This window comes from Arvicola amphibius, chromosome 12 (genome assembly GCF_903992535.2).
Source record: "Arvicola amphibius chromosome 12, mArvAmp1.2, whole genome shotgun sequence".
Taxonomy (NCBI): Eukaryota; Metazoa; Chordata; class Mammalia; order Rodentia; family Cricetidae; genus Arvicola; species Arvicola amphibius.
In genome coordinates this window covers 163,629,993-163,649,483 of record NC_052058.2, presented here as the reverse complement: position 1 = coordinate 163,649,483, position 19,491 = coordinate 163,629,993, and the positions used below count along the sequence as shown (strand labels likewise).

At 43.5% G+C, this 19,491-nt stretch overlaps 1 protein-coding gene across 2 annotated transcripts in view; it reads right to left on the bottom strand.

Moving 5' to 3' along the window:
• The window catches only part of Nars2 (asparaginyl-tRNA synthetase 2, mitochondrial), a 77,477-nt gene that overhangs the window by 40,889 nt on the left and 17,097 nt on the right, over nt 1-19,491 (bottom strand). For both annotated transcript variants that reach the window (XM_038314257.1, XM_038314258.1), the window contains exon 6: nt 5,665-5,759. In XM_038314257.1, coding sequence (XP_038170185.1) covers nt 5,665-5,759 — 95 coding nt within the window. The remainder of the gene's footprint in view (nt 1-5,664; nt 5,760-19,491) is intronic.

The window sequence follows — 19,491 nt, the reverse complement described above, 5'->3', positions numbered from 1 at the left end:
CTTGGTGTCCAACAGTTACCTACTGCTTCGGTGAATACTGACCCATGGCTGAATACACGGAGAGCCACTGTTATTTTCAGAGCGAAACTAGTGAGGAAAAACACTTCAAGATGGTAAAAGCTCTCTGTTCCCAATCTAGCTTACATTCACCAGATACACAACACACACACACACACACACACACACACACACACACACAGGCTTTCTTCCTCCTAAAGAAGTAATTAAAGCTCCCTGAGCAATTGGGACGAGATCATACAGTAATTGAAAGACGTAACAGTATTTGCTTTGCTTTTTATAGATCTAATCACTGTCCACACGGGCCGAGTTACTAAGGATTAATTTGATGTCTCCCTAGTTAACCTCAGTAGCTGCTTCTAGACGACACCGACAGGTATTGCGTTTTGTGAACAGTAAGCTCCATGTCTTTGTGCTTGTATGGCAAATACTTCAATGACTGAGCCATTTCCCTAGCCTATAGGGATGAATCGTGTATGTTGAGTTATGTCAAGAAAGTTGTTCTTAAAAATATATAATTTAATTATCTGCACACAGTGACCTGACAGCAGCCCATGAAGCCGATTTTTAACACCTATAAAACACCCCTCCTCTGTCTTCCCTACTTCAACTACTTGGTTAGTCTACCCCAGCCTTCATTATCCTAGCAATTCTCCGAGAGACAGGACACAATGCTATAACTTCTTCATATGAAGTTTAACAATAGATTCTAAGTATCTGGAAGTTGATAAAGGAATAGACAGAGAAGCTACACCGTTTTCTAGCTTTTAATGATTCTGCCAAAATAATTCATCCAATAACACATCCATCACAACAGAAGATACTCCAGAGCCACGTGGAGAAACAGGTACAGAAAACTAAAGATTATATACTATAAATGCTCTACAATAACTGGACTTTTGTGGTTTCAAGAATACAAACGTAGCTGGGCGGTGGTGGCGCACGCCTTTAATCCCAGCACTCGGGAGGCAGAGGCAGGCGGATCTCTGAGTTCAAGGCCAGCCTGGTCTACAAGAGCTAGTTCCAGGACAGGCTCTAGAAACTACAGGGAAACCCTGTCTCGAAAAACCAAAAAAAAAAAAAAAGAATACAAACGTGAAGCATTATATCAAATACAAAAGTCATAACCATTAAATATGGGTGCCATTTTAAGATGTATCTTCATGTAAACACGGAGATAACATTACCTCTAAATTTAACCCAGGCAAGGTGAAATTCCTTTGGCAGCTGCTCTTGTGCTTAGAACAATCTTTTAAAATAATGGCTACCATACTTATGACTCATTATTTAATGCACATCTTGCTCAAAAGCGTTTATGGAGTAATAAATATCTGTATATCTCTGCAGCCATGAACCTAATAAATATCTGTATATCCCTGCACCATGAACCTAGGATCCTGTACTTACCACACAGCTTTCAATAAACACTGAGTCGACTAACCTTGTGTAAGTTAATAAAGTTAAGGAAAATATGATGTGGATGAAGACCAAGGAAGTCCAGTGAGCGGATGGGAAGACAGGTCCACACTCAGTTACAAGGGGGCCCATCCGTCTCACCACGGGGGTAGAGCACAGCTTAGGAGCTCACTGTAAGACCTGATGAAACGACCGGAGGACGGCTCAAGTCCGTCACAGACTCATCAAAGCTGAATGAAATGGGGGCAATGTCCGAGCTGATTTCCCCGTCAAAACGGAAACAGATTTTTCTTTGATTATGAAGATATTAGACACTATTTTTAAAAAAATCTTAAAAGAAGAAAGGCTAAAGGAAAGAAATAAAAAATGCCTGTAAGACTGTTGAAAAGGTGAAGGTGCTGGCTGCACGAACCTGGTTAACCGAGCTCAATCTTTAGGACCCACAGAAAGTTGGGAGGAGAGAAACGACTGCACAGAGTGGCTTTTTGACCGTCCGTCAGTCCCTCCCTCCCTCCCTCCCTCCCTCCCTTCCTCCCTCCCTCTTTCTCTCTCTCTCCACAGACACACACACAGTAATAAAAATATAAAAGTTGCCGTTCAACACATGTATTTCAAGCGTGTGACTGTGGGAAGAAAGCCTGGGAAACGCGTGTGGTCTTGGAAACAATACAGAGATGCCCTTCCCTGGGTGAACCGGTAAACACTACTACACAGGAACAACAGATCAACATTAAAAAGGAGTGAGGTAAAGGCACAGAGGCACCTCAGTGCACACTCCTCCGGCCATGCTCCCTATGGTGTGACTCCGCCCATGCAGTCAGAAACCATGGAAACACAGCGCAGACTGACAGGAGAGCGTTCATAGCAGGGCAGCTCTTCTCTACACGGTAATGGTGGGCACAGGGGTCAAAATGTACAGCTCTAAGAATCTATGCGTGACTCTTGTGTTTACTACACGCTTTACGTGATAATGGCGTCCAGTGTAGATTCATCAGAGGGAGGGACAAGAATAAAAATGGTGAACAAACATAACAACAAAAGGAAACCACCTAACACGTCCTGTACTAACAGACGACATGAAAGTACTTACAGGACACGAGACCCAGAAAACGCACAGGAGACTCGATCTGTACCGAGTTTTCTGTAATTACTTAATTACTTTAACTACCTAAAGTGGTTTAAGTGATTAAGTAGATAAAATGATATCCAGGAACTCAAACTATAAGACAGATGTACCCCAGTCCATTCTGATGTCAAAATGACAGACTAAACAAAGTGAACAAACCTTCCATACAGAATTTCAGGAGGTTCAGTTAATCTCGTTTCCTACACCCAGAGTCCCCACCCAGGTGAGGGTGACTTAGCGATTCCCTTATAAAGAACGGAGCAGAGAAAGGGGAGCATGCACATTCTCAGTGGGGAGATCTGACCCCCACTACCCTAGATAACAGTGTAGTCAGCGTCCCCAGGCAGACGACACAGACTCCCTCAGCGATGTAACGAGAGCAGCCTTCACCTCTGTGCTATTCTCTCAGAAAAACCACACGAACCAGATCTCATCTGGAGAGGAACTGAGATCAGGTTACATTCTGCAGGCCACACGGACAAAGACTGGGAGACTTGGGAAGAAGACAACTGTGTTTCAGGTATCTTGAGCTGGACCCTGGAAGAAGAAGGTATTCTAGGGAAAGCAGTCAAACCACAGAGAGCCTGCACTCGGCCAAACAGTCACTCACTAACTTGGTGCCCTTCATTTTGACAAGCGCACCCTGGAAATGGGAGATCTGGGGAGCAGCAAGGGCGGAGGTGAGAACCGTAGCCACCTGTCTGTACACCCAGAAAACAAGCCAAAGCAGAGCATCTATTTAAAACATGAGGAGCCTGGAAAACAGAATCATAAACCCATCAGACTCACAGAGCTTCTTTGGAAAATGTTAGCTTCTAAATTTAACCACATTCATGCCTTTAATGGTCAATTGTTTAAATAAAACTAAGCAAAATCCAAAGTTAAGAGAAAGAGCACTAAACATTTCTTATCAGAGTAAATCACGAAACATGATGTATTGCATATTAATAGTCCCAGAACGATGCATATTAAACTAGCAACATTTGCATGACATTATTAGATACATGGATTACAAATTAAAGACCTAGTATTTCACCAATTAATCCTCATCAAGTTTCATTGCACACTGTATTTTATAGGCCACCGTACTGAGAAAGAGGCATGTTTACCACACGGTCTTATAATACAGAAATAAATGCCTGGTAAACACATCCCATACACATGTGGGTTTGAGGCTGATGTTGAACTACTGTTCCTTTCTCCTCATTCTTAACCTGGTTACAGGCATGTGCCTCGTCCAGAAGGCTATTTATAAAGCTTACCTATCCCTTAGATATAGGCTAATAGGTAAACAGCATTTAAAAAGTAACATCTTTTCAATGCAATACGGGAATAAGGACCAGTACAAAGGTTACACCAAGGAGAAGGCCCTTGTATTATTTCTTTACTGCAAAAGAAATATCCTGGAATATGTTGAATTACATACCAATTTGTACATTTTGTCCTCTACAGAAACAAATAATTTCTTTCAGTTATGAGATAACAGCAGCAGTTAGGGCTTATTGGTCTATTGGTCTGTAGGACACCAAGTAGTCTGTAATAATACAGAATTCTTTTTTTTTTTTTTTTTTGGTTTTTCGAGACAGGGTTTCTCTGTGGCTTTGGAGCCTGTCCTGGAACTAGCTCTTGTAGACCAGGCTGGTCTCGAACTCACAGAGATCCGCCTGCCTCTGCCTCCCGAGTGCTGGGATTAAAGGCGTGCGCCACCACTGCCCGGCCATAATGCAGAATTCTTAATTGGCCAGTTGTTAAAACTATCTATGGCTGGGTGGTGGTGGTGCACGCCTTTAATCCCAGCACTTGGGAGGGAAGGTGGGTGGGTCTTTAAATTCAAGGCCAGCCTGGTCTACCTAGTGAGTTTCAGGACAGAGATACACAGAGAAACCCTGTCTTACCTCCCACCATCCACCCCCCTCCCACACACACACACAAAAAGAAAAGATAGAAAGAAGTTACAGAATCACAGACAGGAGACTAAGGAAGAACTCTAAAGAGCCTGTTGTCCAATCTTCTCCTTAAGAAAAGGGAGAAGTTGGGCCCAAAGGTATACACAGACTTTCCAGAGGTCTGACAGTCATAGAAATTTACTCAATTTAACATAAAACTCTTGCTAGTATATTCACAGTCCCATATGTTAACTTCCTTTTTAAAAATTACCTGCTGGTGGTTGGGAGAGAGGGCTCAGTGGGTAGGAGTGCTTGCTGCCCTTACAGAGGACCTAAGCTCAGTTCCCAGGGGCAGCTCACGATTGCCTGCAGCTTCAGTTCTATGGGACCCAATGCCCTCTTCTGGACACGGGCACGCAGGAATGCACAAACAAATACTGAGCAAAACTGGTTCCTACATTGTTTTTTGAGACAGGGTTTCTCTGTGTAGCTCTGGAACCTGTCCTGGAACTTACTCTGTAAACCAGGCTGGCCTCACACTCACGGAGATCCTCCTGCCTCTGCCTCCAGAGAGCTGAGATTAAAGGCGTGCACCACCACTGTCCAGCCTACGTTTTTGGGGTTTGTTTGTTTGTTTGTTTTTCCTCCAAGTGAAATGAGCTAGTATCTAATTTAGGCATAAACTGTGAGCATGGTCATTCATATTGAAATTTAGATTACACGATTAGGATTTAAGCAAGAATAATAAGGAATACAAAAAAATTACAACTTTGCATTTTACCATTAAACTTCTTATTAAAAACAGAAGTCTAGATAAATGTGATGTTACTTGGAAAGCATTTGACCATTTCCTTTCCCCTTTCCTTTTTATATTTAGTTTATACGTACACGTTTTCTTTTTAGATTTATTTTATATGTACATGCTTTGCCTGCATGTGTGTACATGTACTGTCTGATCCCCTGGAAGTCAGCACGCAGCTGGGAGCCACCACGTGGGTGCTGGGACCAAACCCACGCCCTCTTCAGGACGACAAGTACTCTTAACTGCTGAGCCATCTCTAGCTCCTCTCTTGGACATTTTTCAAACTGTCCATTAAATCTACTTTTGTTACACTAATGATAGAATAATTTCAGCTTTTAGGTTGGAGCACACTGTTTCCTTTGGCCCCCAATCACAACCAGCATACACAAGAAAAAAAACAAAAGAAAATTCTGTACCCTGACATCACTTCTAGGTGAAGCTGTCCTGAGACCGTTAAGAAAGCAGGAACATTGAAGAAATTCTCCTCGGGCACCTTCATTTTGCTTGAAGGCTGTAAATAAAAAACACAAGCCACGAAAAGCAATTATGCGTCTTGGTTGCTTTTTCCAACCACACATGATCCACAGCTGAAAACAGCATTGCAGTTAAGCCTGTGCAAGGACTGCATGTACCTAACGCAGCACACCTGTGCAGCCACGCTGACAGCAAAGGCACTCACCAAGTAATTTCAAAACACGGCAACCCTTTCACAGGGGTTGCCTAAAACCATAGGAAAACACAGGAACAGATATGATTCATAACAATAGCAAAATTACAGTTGTAAAGTAGCAACCAAAATAATTTTGTGGTTGGGGGTTCACCACAACATGAAGAACTAATTCTATAAGCACACACAGAGAATGGACCATTGCAATCATTCACAAGGTGGGGCAGTGCACATCGGTTTCCAGCTACCCCAAGGCTGAGGTGAGAGGACACTGTGTATCTATGAATTTAGGGGACCTGGGAAATAAAGCGAAGTCTGGCCGCAAGGGTGAAAAAAAAAAACCCAAAAAACAAAACAGTAATTCTGAATCTCACAAGTTCAAAAACTACCCCCCCCAGGGTTATGAATTTAAGGCTTAGGATTGCAATCTTAAATTTATAATTCTAAACAATTCCATTACTAGTAGCTGGCATACTGATAGATGAGTCTGAGAACACCAAAGTTAAAGAATTTTATTTAATAAATCAAAGACTGACAAAGCTAATGAGGGACGCTGGATGAAGAAACAGTATTTGCAGCACAGGAAATCAGTCAGTGCTAGTGGTAGAGAGATGGCTTAGTGGTTAAGATAGAAAGGACTTGCACTTGGTCCCAGAACCAACATCAGACATCGGTAACTTCCGCTTCCAGGGATCCCATGCCTTCTTCTGGCCTCCGTGGGCATCAGATGCATACATGGCCTATATTTACACAGATCTACGCACACACACATTAATGAAAAATAAAAGCAAATCTTTAAAATTAGTAAGTGATTAATGGGCAGAATAAAGTCTCTCTCCTGCCAAGAAAACAAGAAAGAAAATAACCTGCTCCCTAAACAGGAAAGTAGATTCACAGAAAAAGCACGGTGAAATGGCTGATAGATGTGACGAGGTTCTCAAACTGATCAAGAAATTTAAAAAAGCAAATTACAAATAAGGCATGCTAAGAAAACTTGACAAACATCAGATTGCTAAAAATAACAAAATTATATCAAGTTAAAATATATTATTAAAAAGTTGTATCAAGTACAGGTGAAAATTGAGTGACACACACACACACACACACACACACACACACACACAAAAGTGCAAAGACCGGTTTGATCATTAGCACTTCAACAAAACAACTCACACAACAAAGCTCAGGATGCGCACTGTGGGGAATTTTCACATAGATCCATTTGGGGCTATGTATATGTATCCTTCCACCCCCTGATATGTTCAAACTGGAAACAGTCAAATATTTTCTGATTTGATGCCTGTTCCAAATCGGGGAATTCGTGCCTGTATTGTAAACCTAGTCAAAAGTCCATGGCTGGGGAGTTCACAGACGGAGCAGGGAACCCACGACTTGTTCTACCAAATGCACGTTATCTAACTACCTTCTAAATATTTATCTTTTCCCTTTTATTGAAACTAGATTTTTTCCTCATGTAATACATCCTGATTACAGTTTCCCCTCCCTCTACTCCTCCCAGTCCCTCACCACCTCCTCAGCCACCTGGATCAGCTCCCTTTCTGTCTCTCACTAGAAAACAAACAGGGTTCTAAGGGAAAATAACAATTAAGAAATAGAATAAGATAAAACACAAACTAACATATTGGAATTGGACAAAATAAACAGAAGGAAAAAACAAGAGAAGGCACAGGAAACAGAGACCCCCTCATTCACACGCTCGGGGATCCTATAAAAACACTAAACTGGAAGCCGTAATACAGTGCAACCCTTTAATACAGTTCCTCATGCTGTAGTGACCCCCAACTGTAAAATTAATTTTTGTTACTACTTCATAACTGTAATTTTGCTACTGTTATGGATCCTAATGTAAATATGTGATATGTAACTCCGTGAAAAGGCCATCTGACCCCCGCAGGGGTTGCACCCCACAGGCTGAGAATCCTTGTCATGCTACAGGAACTGGTGCAGACCTATGCAGGCCTTACGCACGCAGCCTCAGTCTCTGTGAGTTCACATGCGCTTTGCCTGTGTTGACTGCAAGGGCCCTGTTCTCCTGGTGTCCCCATCCCTTCTCTATATACTCTGTCTGTCTCCTCTTCTTCAGGGTTCCCTGAGCTGAGGAGAGGGATTTGATGAAGACCTAATCAGAATTGATTGTTCCAAGGGCATAGGTGTCTGTGTGGACTTCCTGACCGTGGGTCTCTGTCTGTGTGTCCATGAGCTGCAGGAGGAAGTTCCTCTGATGATGATGACTGAGCAAGGCACTGACTGACCTATGAGCAGAGCAGAACATCATTAGGAGTCATTTTATTGCTACCTTGTTTGTACTTCTTTTTTTAGACCAGTAGATTTTAGTTCTACCCTGGGTCCCCTGCATGCGTATATATGCACTGTGTGTGTGCCTGGTGCTCTTGGAGGCCAGATAAGCGACTGAGCCCCTAGAACTGGAGTAATGGATGGTGGGGAGCTGTTATGGAGCGTTGGGAACTGAACCTCGGTCCTTTGCAAGAGCTTAAAGAGCTCTCAGCGCCTGAGTCATCTCCTAGCCCCCTCCATATTAATCTGATTGGAGAATTGTATACTTTGTCTTAATGTTTAGTTACTCAGGCATTTTTAATTACTGCATTTCTTCTGGAGATTTTCTTCATGTCTTTGCCATTCATTGCAGACTGGACTTGTGTATCACCTCAATTGCGGGAACTTTCGCACAGGACCAGGTCCCACGTCAATTCAGGGTTCTACTGAAGGAGCATTGTTACAGGTGTGCTAGGCACCAGATGCTGGACACGTTGGTGAGACAGAGACAAGGTCCCCAAGGAAGCCTTTTTTTTTCTTTTTCTTTTTTTTTTAATTTTATGGGTTAACTCAACCAAGCAAAAGGTACGTAATACAGAATTTTCAATTTAGGGCTGGGGTGGGGGGTGCAGAGAGATGGCTCTACATATAAATGAACACACTTGCTGCTAAGCGTGGCAATCTGAGCTCAATTCCTGGAACCCACATGGTGAAAGGAAAAGTGACTCCTGTGAGCACAAGCACACACATAACAGACAGACAGACAGGCAGGCAGGCAGGCAGGCAGGCAGGCAGGCAGATAGATAAACGTAAAAAACAAAACCAAACAAAGACCCTTCAGTAGCATTTTTTGAAAGTGAGTGTGTCTGGATACAGACGAAATCCTTACTGAGTCACCCAGTGGTGTTGTCTCCAAGGAACTTAAACCTCTCCCCAGGCTCTGGCTTCTGCAGGTAGACTAAGGAATTCTGGGTCACAGACTGCGGCTCATTTTCCTAGCCCAGGGTGGGAGTGGATGAGGCGTGTGATCCACAGAAAGTGAGTCACGGCAGGATGCCTGTCACGCACCCTGAAAAGCCCATCGAGATCATCGCGTACCTAGAGCAAAGGTCAAAATCCAGAGCACTGACAGCACTGAATGGAGAAGACGGGAAACGGCAGACGCTCGGTGACTACTGATGGGCAGGCAAAACGGTACAGCTACTGCGTTTGTAACACACCTAGTTTCTTACAAAACAAACATACACCATGAACCAGTGACTGTCTGTGTCCCTTAGTATTTATCCGAAAGAGCTGAAAACTTATGTCCATATTGAAAAGAAAATTGTATAGGGATGTTTACAGCAGCATTATTCATAGCTGCCAAAACTGGGCAGCAACTTCCAGAAGGTGAATAAAGCTGGGTGGTGGTGGCTCACGCCTTTAATCCCAGCACTAGGGAGGCGGAGGCAGGAGGATCTCTGTGAGTTCAAGGAGAGTCTGGGCTACAGAGCTAGTTCCAGGACAGGCTCCAAAGGAACAGAGAAACCCTGTCTTGAGAAACAAAAAATAAATAAAATTTTAAAAAGCAGGTGAATAAACCGCCGTACACTCAGAGAACAGAACGCTATTCAGTAATCAGTCCCAGATAGTACGAACTTCAACCCACTTCTAAAGTAAAAGAAGACCATCTAAAAAGACTTGTTTGGCTGTTTCAACTAAGCCACGCACCTCACAATTACATTTTAGTCAACAAAGGACTTTGTGGGCAATGGTAGTCCCCTGAGACGGTAACAGGCTGGGCATGGTAGCTCACGTCTATAACCCCAGCTAAGGAAGTTCAGAGAGCCTGAACTACAAGAGACTTGTCTTATTTACCTTTCTATTCTCGTGCTAAGATACCACGACCAAGTAGCTTACAGAAGAAGGCTCGCTGTTTTAGTGGCTTAGAGCCCATGACCATCTTTTCAGGGAGCACGGCAGAAGGAATAGCCTGGAACACCAGGTGGGGGAGGGGAGGCACAGGCAAGCCTGCCAGTGAACGAGCTAACTCAGAAATGCTGTGTGTTTCTGAAACCTCAAAGCCCACCCCCAGAGACACACACACCTGGAAACATGGAGCGCAACCATGAAAGACCTTCGTTAGTGGGGGGGAACATTCATGATAGATTGTCTTATATGGAAATCTGATAAAAACAAAAACCCGAACAATAAGAAACCAAAGATACCAGGCAAGTCATGGGTGAATTTCAGGAAAGACCGGCTCAAGAAGAGCCTCAGGCAGGTCTTTCAGGACAGATCCAGAAGTGGGCACTGTCATAGGAGATGCCTCAAGACCGTCCTACTGGACTTTGATAGTGTTTCCTAGAATAAAAAATTACCAATCTGTAGGAACAGTTAGCCCCATATCAAAGTCAAATATCTTATTTGTTTGTTTTTGTTTTTTGTTTTTTGAGAAAGGGTTTCTGTAGCTTTGTAGCCTGTCCTGGAACTCACTTCTGTAGACCAGGCTGGCTTTGAACTCACAGAGATCCGCCTGCCTCTGCCTCCTGGGTGCTGGGATTAAAGGCGTGTGCCACCACGGCCCGGCTAAAGTCATAGTATTTTATGAGGGAAACTTTCTCCACAATATTCCAGGATTATATCTTTTATCCACAGGAATGAGCAACCACGCGATTCAGGCACCAGCCACCTAATTAATATCTACTACTTTTTAATCTAGTTTATAGACTGCGTGCCAGTGTAAGATTTTATTTGCACAAGATCTTTGGGCAAAAATACATGAAACTAACACAACAAATGATTTTTTAAAAGTCCTTCCCATGCTATTCAGTGATCTGATCAATCTTTCCCAGTCATATAAAAGTTATTGGAGCAATACGGTTTAACTTAGCCTTTATCACATATAACAGGAAAAACAAAAAAACTTCATGAGGTTATTCTGCCACTAGAAGTTAAAAAATAATGTACAAAGAGACAGAAAACCAAGAATAACCAAACATTTTAAAATGCATACAATCAGTGTTCTGTTTCCTTTTTTTTTTAAAAAAAAAAAATCAAGGTTTAAAGTCCTCTGCTTCTTTAAGGATTTCCAAGAAAATATGAAACAAATATTTTGAACTCAGTTATCTGTTCTCACAGAAGAGCAAATATAGCTGAGTGGTTTCAGTCTCAAGGGAATGAAATAGAAAAACCCACACAAATCAGCTGTCTCCATGTAAGCTATGCGGCGGGGAGAGAGAGAGCGCAGAGAGCCAGCACATGAGAGCTAGCGCAGTGAGCTAGCACTGGAAATGGAAAACCACTACCCATCTGCATGCTCCACACCCGTGCGTGCGTGCGTGCGTGCGTGCGTGTGTGTGTGTGTGTGTGTGTTTGCGCGCGCATCTTAATTTCAACTGAGGGCTTCTGAGGAAGCTAAATCTTGATGATATAGATATAATAAAAGAATCAAAAGACCTGAGCTAGATATGACTTAGCCATCAATATTTTAAAAACAGGAACATTAAGCGTTTAGGTCAAAGGCTGCACACAACCAATTTTGGGTACGATCAGTACTAGAATCCAGGTTCTCGGGCTCCAGTACGATGATTAGTACCAGTACTCTACAAGTTGTCCTAGATGGCTTGTTCTTCCACAGAGCTGAAATCAAAGTATGGTATGGTATTGAAACACATTCCAAAGTATAGACTTCTCCCCCATCTCCACCTGTGTGGTGCACTGATGTGTCTCTGTGTGTATGTGCTGTGCACGTGTGCAGGTCAGAGGTTGACACTGTGTCTTCCTCAGTCACCTCCCCACCTTACTTTTTGAGACAGGTATCTCACTGTACTGCAGCTCACTGCTTGGTAAGCTGGAAGCCCAGGAAGCTCTCAGGATCTCCCTGCCTCTATTACCGCCTGCATTCGGGTTACAGGTACACTGCCACACTCCGTTTTTACATGGGTGCTGAGGATCTGAACTCAAGCCTTTATGCCTGTGCAGCGAGCGACTTACCAACTAAGTCATCTCCCCGGCACCACAGTATAGCATTCCGATCACATAAAACAAAAGGACAAACTTTGCTCTCCAGCCTTGAGGGGTTTGCAGTTTGGTAATGGGGAACGTACATTTCCCTTCAAGCCTTGTCTTGAACACTCACTGGCTGCTAGAACTGCTACGGAAATTGTCCTAACAAGTCCTCAGAGTGCACTGCAGAAATAAAAATGAAATCCCGGGAACCAGGAGCAGCACACGCTTCATGGCACTCTGTAGGGCATGAATTAACAGGACCTGCCGCTACCTACCCACTCCCAGCGCGTCCAGTGTCGCTGCATGCTTTTCAGTTGCTACAGATGTGTATTGCGGTACACACCGAACTTCTAAAGAAAACATAATCTTCCTTTAAGTGAGGGTCTATCTGCATCCCAGCACACCGTGCCCAGCTCTGAGAAAGGGTCCATCCTAGCAGCTGTTTGTGGTGTAGGAAAGGAAGTTGTGCGTTCCCCTGTTTGCAAACTCTCAGCTTTCCTGCTGAGCATCTGAGAAAGAACAAGAATAAAAGAAATAAGGGCCTGTCACCCTTAAGGTTAGATAGTGGGGATCAGTCACCCTTAAGGTTAGAGAGTGGGGATTTAAAAAGCTGCTTTTTTTTTTTTTAAAGGGGGAAACAATGTGAATGGAAACAAAAAGGAAAGGACATGACTGTTCCTAGGTGTGTGGAGGAGAAAATTTATTATGTTACAGATGTGCGGGAGAGACAGCCAGAGGCAGGGACAGATGTGCGGGAGAGCACAGCCAGAGGCAGGGACATCTGGGAGAGCCCAGTGGACAGGACCCTGAGCCATGGGGGGGGGGGGGCAGAGACAGGAGAGCCAGACCAAGAGGCAAGGAGGGTAAAGGGTAGATGAATGAGAAAGACCAGGTAACCAAATGGCTGGATTCCATAGGGAAGGCCAGTTCAGCCCGAGAGCAGGGACTGAGGGATGCAGGGAGAGAGCCTGGTGGCCAGCGGCCAGAACCTCAGCGTTTGTCCCAGGTTGGAAACCCAACAGAGTGGCAAACAAGGAAGCGCAGGCTGAAGCCATGGATGGTCACGCTGCATTTCACACTAAGCAGGGCAGTGCCGAATGTACTTCAGAAATAAATAATGGCAAATTATCGATCATAATGCAAGATATATGTCTTTTCCACATGTCATTACTCTGGAAATGGAAGCTAAAGCAAACCCTTTCTTCTTTGAGGTGCCTTCTGCCAGCGTATCTTCCAACAGCGACGCAAAGGCAACTAATACAGCACTGCAGCTCCATTCACTTGTTAACAACAAACGAGAATACAGCAGTCTTCACGGAACACTGGCATACTCTGTACTAGCATATTCTACCGGTAATGGTGAAACTCCACCAGTAAAGGGTAACTCCAATGTGCTAAGGCGGTGTGATAATATTCTGGAACAGACAGCAGCCGGGAGGGATGCACGAAACTGTGCCTTAAAATTACACATTAAAAAAAAAAATGTTTCTTTGTGCTCTGGTCAGAACGAGATTAAAGTAACTACACACAGGTGTAGGATCACATTTCAAATACAGGAGAGCAAAGTTTACGTGTGGAGTAAACTTTATTGTGGGTCTTTCTTCCTAGATCTGTCCTAAGGTAAAGTCTGTCCCTTACTTCTTGAATGATTGTGGGAAACTCTTTCAATCCACTCCTCAGTAAAACTGGTAAATATTAAAAGAAATAATAAAGCAACCATTAAGGTTTCTTTGGAAACAGTTCCAAGAATGTGTAGCAAACAAAGAAAGATCTCTTTAAAAACAATTTACCAAAATATTAGTATGAACCGAGGAGCCTATAGTGTTTATATTAGAGATCATGCCCGTTCACCTCTCTTCACAGCTTAGAATGGCAGAAACTCTATCTAGACTGGAGGTTCTAACCTTCCTAATGCTGAGACCCTTTAATACAGTTCCTCATGTTGTGATGACCCCCAACCATAAAATTATTTAATTGCTACTTTATAATTATAATTTTGCTACCATTATAAATCATAATGTAAATATCTGATCTGAGACCCTGTGGTCCAGTCCACACTTTGAGAACCACTGACGTTAGACTGTTTGCCCTGTAGGTTCCACCCAGGTGCACTGTGGACTCCAGGCCAGGTGAGGCAAACCCAGGACACCTGGAGCTGCTGTTCCCCACAGGACTCCCTGTCTAAACGAGGAAGCTATTCAGGGTCATCTTCGTTTCTGCCTCTGGCACTAGAGCCCCGCCCAGCTCCAAGATCTTGTCTCTGCAGAGAAGCAGGTCAGATAGCACCAGTCCAGATCTGTCCCCAAAGGCGCTGCTGCGCAAGTCTAAGGGAAAGTTCACGCAGAAGCGTGCTCCCTTCCTTCGCAAGGGTGGTGATTGCAGCAAGAGGCAACCGGAGACTGGCAGATTCACTGAGGATAAGGCTAAATGGCAGATCTGGTAGCCTGCTGGGAAGATGGGGAAGCTGGCTGGGAACAGTCCCCCAGAAGGTCAGAACAAATTTACATGCTGGCCATGAGAAAGATCCTCATATAGGAGCCTGAATTTGACTGAATTACTTTGAGATGCAATTTATAAATTTATAGCCCACGACTTGGTTAAAATAATAAAGCAATGAGCCTGTGGTCGGGCGAAGAGACAACCAAAGACAGCCCTGCCCAAGTTAGCAAGTGCCAAGTCTGTATCCTGTGCGCATATTCAGGCTGTACCCCTGAAGGTACAGTAGGTCTGTCTTCCTGCTGCTGGGGCGGGACATCTCTACAATATGTAAAAGAACCCCTACAACTCAACTGACTACCAAATGACAAACAAATGCAATTTTAAAATGTATTTAAAATTCTTCTATATACAAATATTCAATACATGTGGGAAAAGCCACTCACTATCCTTAGTAATTACTTGGAGTCAAAACCCTACTCAGTTCACTTCTCTAAGTCTTCTCGCCCTGTACCTTTCCCCGGAATGCCTTCCTGAGGCAGCTGAGTCACACGGTCATCTAAGAACTTCCTTAAGATTTATTTTCATTTATGTGTGTCTGAAACGTACACACGCCACCTGCATGCAGACAACCACAAAGGCCAGAAACGGGAGCTGGAGTTACGGGCAGTTGTGGGCTACCATGTGGGTGCTGGAGCTGAACCTGGGTCTTCTGCAAGACGCCTAAAGACTCTTAACTGCTGGGCCCTCTCTTTGGACCCTGGAGCTTCTTCTATCCTCTCAATCAACACTGGCCTAACTTTGCCTGAGATTCCCTATCACCCACAGCCGGTAACACTGTGACCTCAACTGTAGAAACACCACAGTTTCACCTCATTCTCTGATCCACTTTTAGTATGCCACAGCCCCAAATTCATACCTTAATCTCTTTTATCTTTTCAGAGACAAACCACAGATGCTTCTGGAGTTACGGTGGGACTGCATCCTGATAAGTCCCTCATCAACTGAAAATATTAAATACTGAAAAACACTTGAAAGTTATGGCCTAGCAGCATACCACACTGAAGTGCTGGTGTACCCCGAGGAGCATGGGGCTGACTGGTAGCTGTGGCTCGTTCGTTACTGCCCTAGCAGCACAAGAAACATTCCTGTCACACGCTATTAGCCCAGAAAAAGATGAAATACGATTTCTGGGCTGAGGGTTCACTGGTAGAGTGCTTCTGTTTAGCATGTTCAGGGATTTAGGTTTAATTCCCAGCAAGGCAAAACCAAAGTTACATTTTGGTTGAACGCTTATCACTTTTTGCAGCTGAAACATTCCAAACAGATTCATCCTAAACTGGGGACCATCCCCGGATGCTCCAGCATTGTGAAGATCAAATACGGTTTTGAATTCAGCTGGGACCAAACAGGAAAAAGACACAAACAAATAGTATAAAATAAATACCAAGGATGAATAAAAAAGCATGCTCCTTCCTTCATCGCTTCCTGCCAACGTACCAGTGCACGGGCCAGAACCTCAACTGCATCATCAGCTCCTCTGCGATATTTAGCACAGCATCTTGAACACAGATGGCATCCAATGTGTGCTGAATAGCAAATGAATGCCTTGAACTGGCTTTTTACATATGTATGTAACTGTCCCCAAATCTTAACAAGTATGCAGTCTTAAAACGTTCGTACAGGCAACAGAGACGACGGAAAGAAACTAAGACAGCGGAGCGGGCACGACTTCTCCACGAGGACTGGGGTACATATTCTTACTTTGATTTCTCAAGGTGACTCAATGCTGTCCTCAAACCAGTATGTACTATGTATTATTATCTTTAAATGCTTAGGAATCTTTCAATATTGCCAAGGGCAGTGGGAGCCGGGGTATAAAGGGTACTCATTAAAATAGGCAAGAATTTAAATACCAAAGTCCACTCCCTTTTAAAAGTAGACGCCAAGATTCGCACCATGAGCTTGAAGAAGCAAGAGACTGACAATGAACCCTGGAAGGACAGATGCTACAAGGTGGGCTGGGGTTCTTCTTCCAGACAACGGGGTCTGCAGGTTACGCCTTAGTGGCTGAACTTCTGCACGTAATGGAGGCACCGAGTGAGACACGGCACAAGTAGACAGACCGGCGAAACCCGGCCTGCCGGACGGACTGCGGGCCTACAGCAGCAGTCAGCTCGAGAGCATGTCTTTGGGGGACTCGACAGTCAGGGCTGATTCCACTATGTACAGTTCCCGTGTCTGGTCCTGAAATAACATACATGATCACAGAACACTTCTCACTTGTTCGGCGTTAGAGATATATTTTCCTCTTCTTAGTCGGACTCATCTGGTGACCTGCCTTTCTTGGGTTATTTACAGGTCAGAAGGCACATGACGTAATCAGTTATCTCCAAATGTGCCACTAAAGTTCAAAACAGCTTTCAACTTGTCTGAGTTCCTCTAAAAGTTCCCTTCTTATTTGTACCAGTTCTTTTAATCCGCACCTTGGAAACGTTAAGTGGTTTAGATTAAGGGATTATGATGTGTATTTAAGGTGCATATTTTTTTTCAGTTCACATTCAGAATACTAAGAAAAGGAGAAGAACAACTAGAAGACCATTTTTTAAAAATCAACTGTTGTCTTTTTTATTTGCTGCTTTCTTTGAATTCATACATACAGATGCTAACACTTCCATTTCAAATGTTCAGCAAGTCTTTTTTTTTTCCAAGTACTGGCATTACAGAAACACCATACATCCCTTGACTCTCAAGTCATTTTTATTTTGCTTTTTTCAAAAACTAATTATAGCTGGGTGGTGGTGGCACATGCCTTTAATCCCAGCACTCAAGAGGCAGGGGCAGGTGGTGAGTTCGAGGCCAGCTTGGTCTTCATAGGGAACTCATAGGGAGTATGGCCAGAGCTACACAGAGAAACCCTGTCTCAAAAACAAACAAACAAACAAACAGACAAATCAACAACAACAAACAAGAAAGCTAATTATCATCAAGATTTCTTCACCTTTTGTATGAAGGAAAACATTTGATTCTTATTTTTAATAATGACGTCAACAGGTAAAGATGGTGTCTTACAGTGACCTCTCTGATAACGTTAAAGAGGAAGCACTGCTAGGAGTCAGAAAACACAGATCTTGTCAGCTGGCAGAATCAAACAAACGTACAATAAAGCATCTTTTGGGCATAAAAAAGTCAGTAAATAAACACCAGGAACACACACGTGATGCAATGACACACAATTCTCCATGTCCGTCCACTGCTAAGTCATCATGTGTGACAGCTAAGCTGGCAAATGCATGGCTCCCAACTGCCTGCATCTAAGAGAAGCTGGGTGAGGATTTCACTTCACTGTATTGTGGGGCCGGGTCTTGCTATGCCCGAAAAGCACAATGCTCCTGCTTTAGTCATCCAAGTGGATGGCCTGTTCTGATAATGTATCATGATTTCTACCTGCAGTGTGGGCAGGCTCACAGGGTGTGGCACACTGGAGAGAGGGAGCCCAGAGGTTAAGAGCACTCACGGCTCTTGCAGAGAAGGCAGGTTTAGCTAACAGCACCTACACGAGAGCTCACATGGATCTGTGAGTCCAGTTCCGGTATCTGAAGCTCTTGCTTGGCTCTCACAGGTATCAGGCATGCAGGAGGTACACAACATACATGAAGGCAACACTCATACATGTGAGATAAAAATAAACCTTTCAAAAATAAACTAAAGATCTTCACATCTTAAAAAGAACAATGAGACAAGAGGGAAAAAAAAGCAAAAGAGGATATAAATAGGATGAGGTCAGAGTATCCTTATTTGCAGATGACATGATTCTACATGATTCTATACATCAGAACTGTATTAGTTACTTTCATTGCTGGAATAAAACACCGTTGTGACAAAAAAGAAAAAGGATTTACGGGAGAAAGAGAGAGTTTATTCGGCTGATGATTGCAGAGGGCCGAGAACCCACTGTGAGGAGAAAGCACGACAGCCTGAGGAGGAAGTGAGAGATCACATCTTTTCCCACAGCACAGAGAAAAGGAGCTGGACGTTGGGCAAGGCTCTGTCTCCCAAAGTCCGACCCCAGTGACATACTCCTCCAGCAGGGCCTCACCTCCCCTACTTCTCCAGAGAGCCCCGCCCTCTGGGGGGGAGGAAGTGCTCAAAGGCCTGGGCCTAAAGGGACATTTGGGGACATTTCTCATTTTAATCACCACAGAGATCCTAACGACCACCAGACAACTCTTGGATATGGTAAACACTCTCAGCCAAGTGGCAGGCTACAAAACTAAGATACAGAAACCTGAAGCCTTCATATCTATCTATCTATCTATCTATCTATCTATCTATCTATCTATCTATCCATCCATCTACACACACACATATATGTATATGTATATATATATATATGTATATATATATCAATGACAAATATTGAAAACTAAATCAGGGAAGCAATGTTGTTCACAATTGCCTTAAGAAGTAAAAACAAACAAAAACCCTTGGAATAAACCTAAGGAAATTAAAGATAACAATGAAAACTTACACACAAGAAGGTAGAAAGAATCCCACATTCATTGATTGGAAGAAGTAACAGTATGAAAATGGCTATTTTACCAAAATCAATCTATAGAATTAGTGAAATTCTCCTAAAAATCCCAATACCATTCTACTGAAATAGTTTAAAAATACTCTTGAGATTCATAAGGAAGCACAAAAGATGCCAGACAGCCAAGCAACCCTGAACAGAGAGAAAGACGGCTGGTTGCCGATGTGTCTGGTGAGCAGTATTGGGGTCTGAGCCTGGGTATCCAGAAAGACGGCTGGTTGCTGATGTGTCTGGTGTGCAGTATGGGGGTCTGAGTCTGGG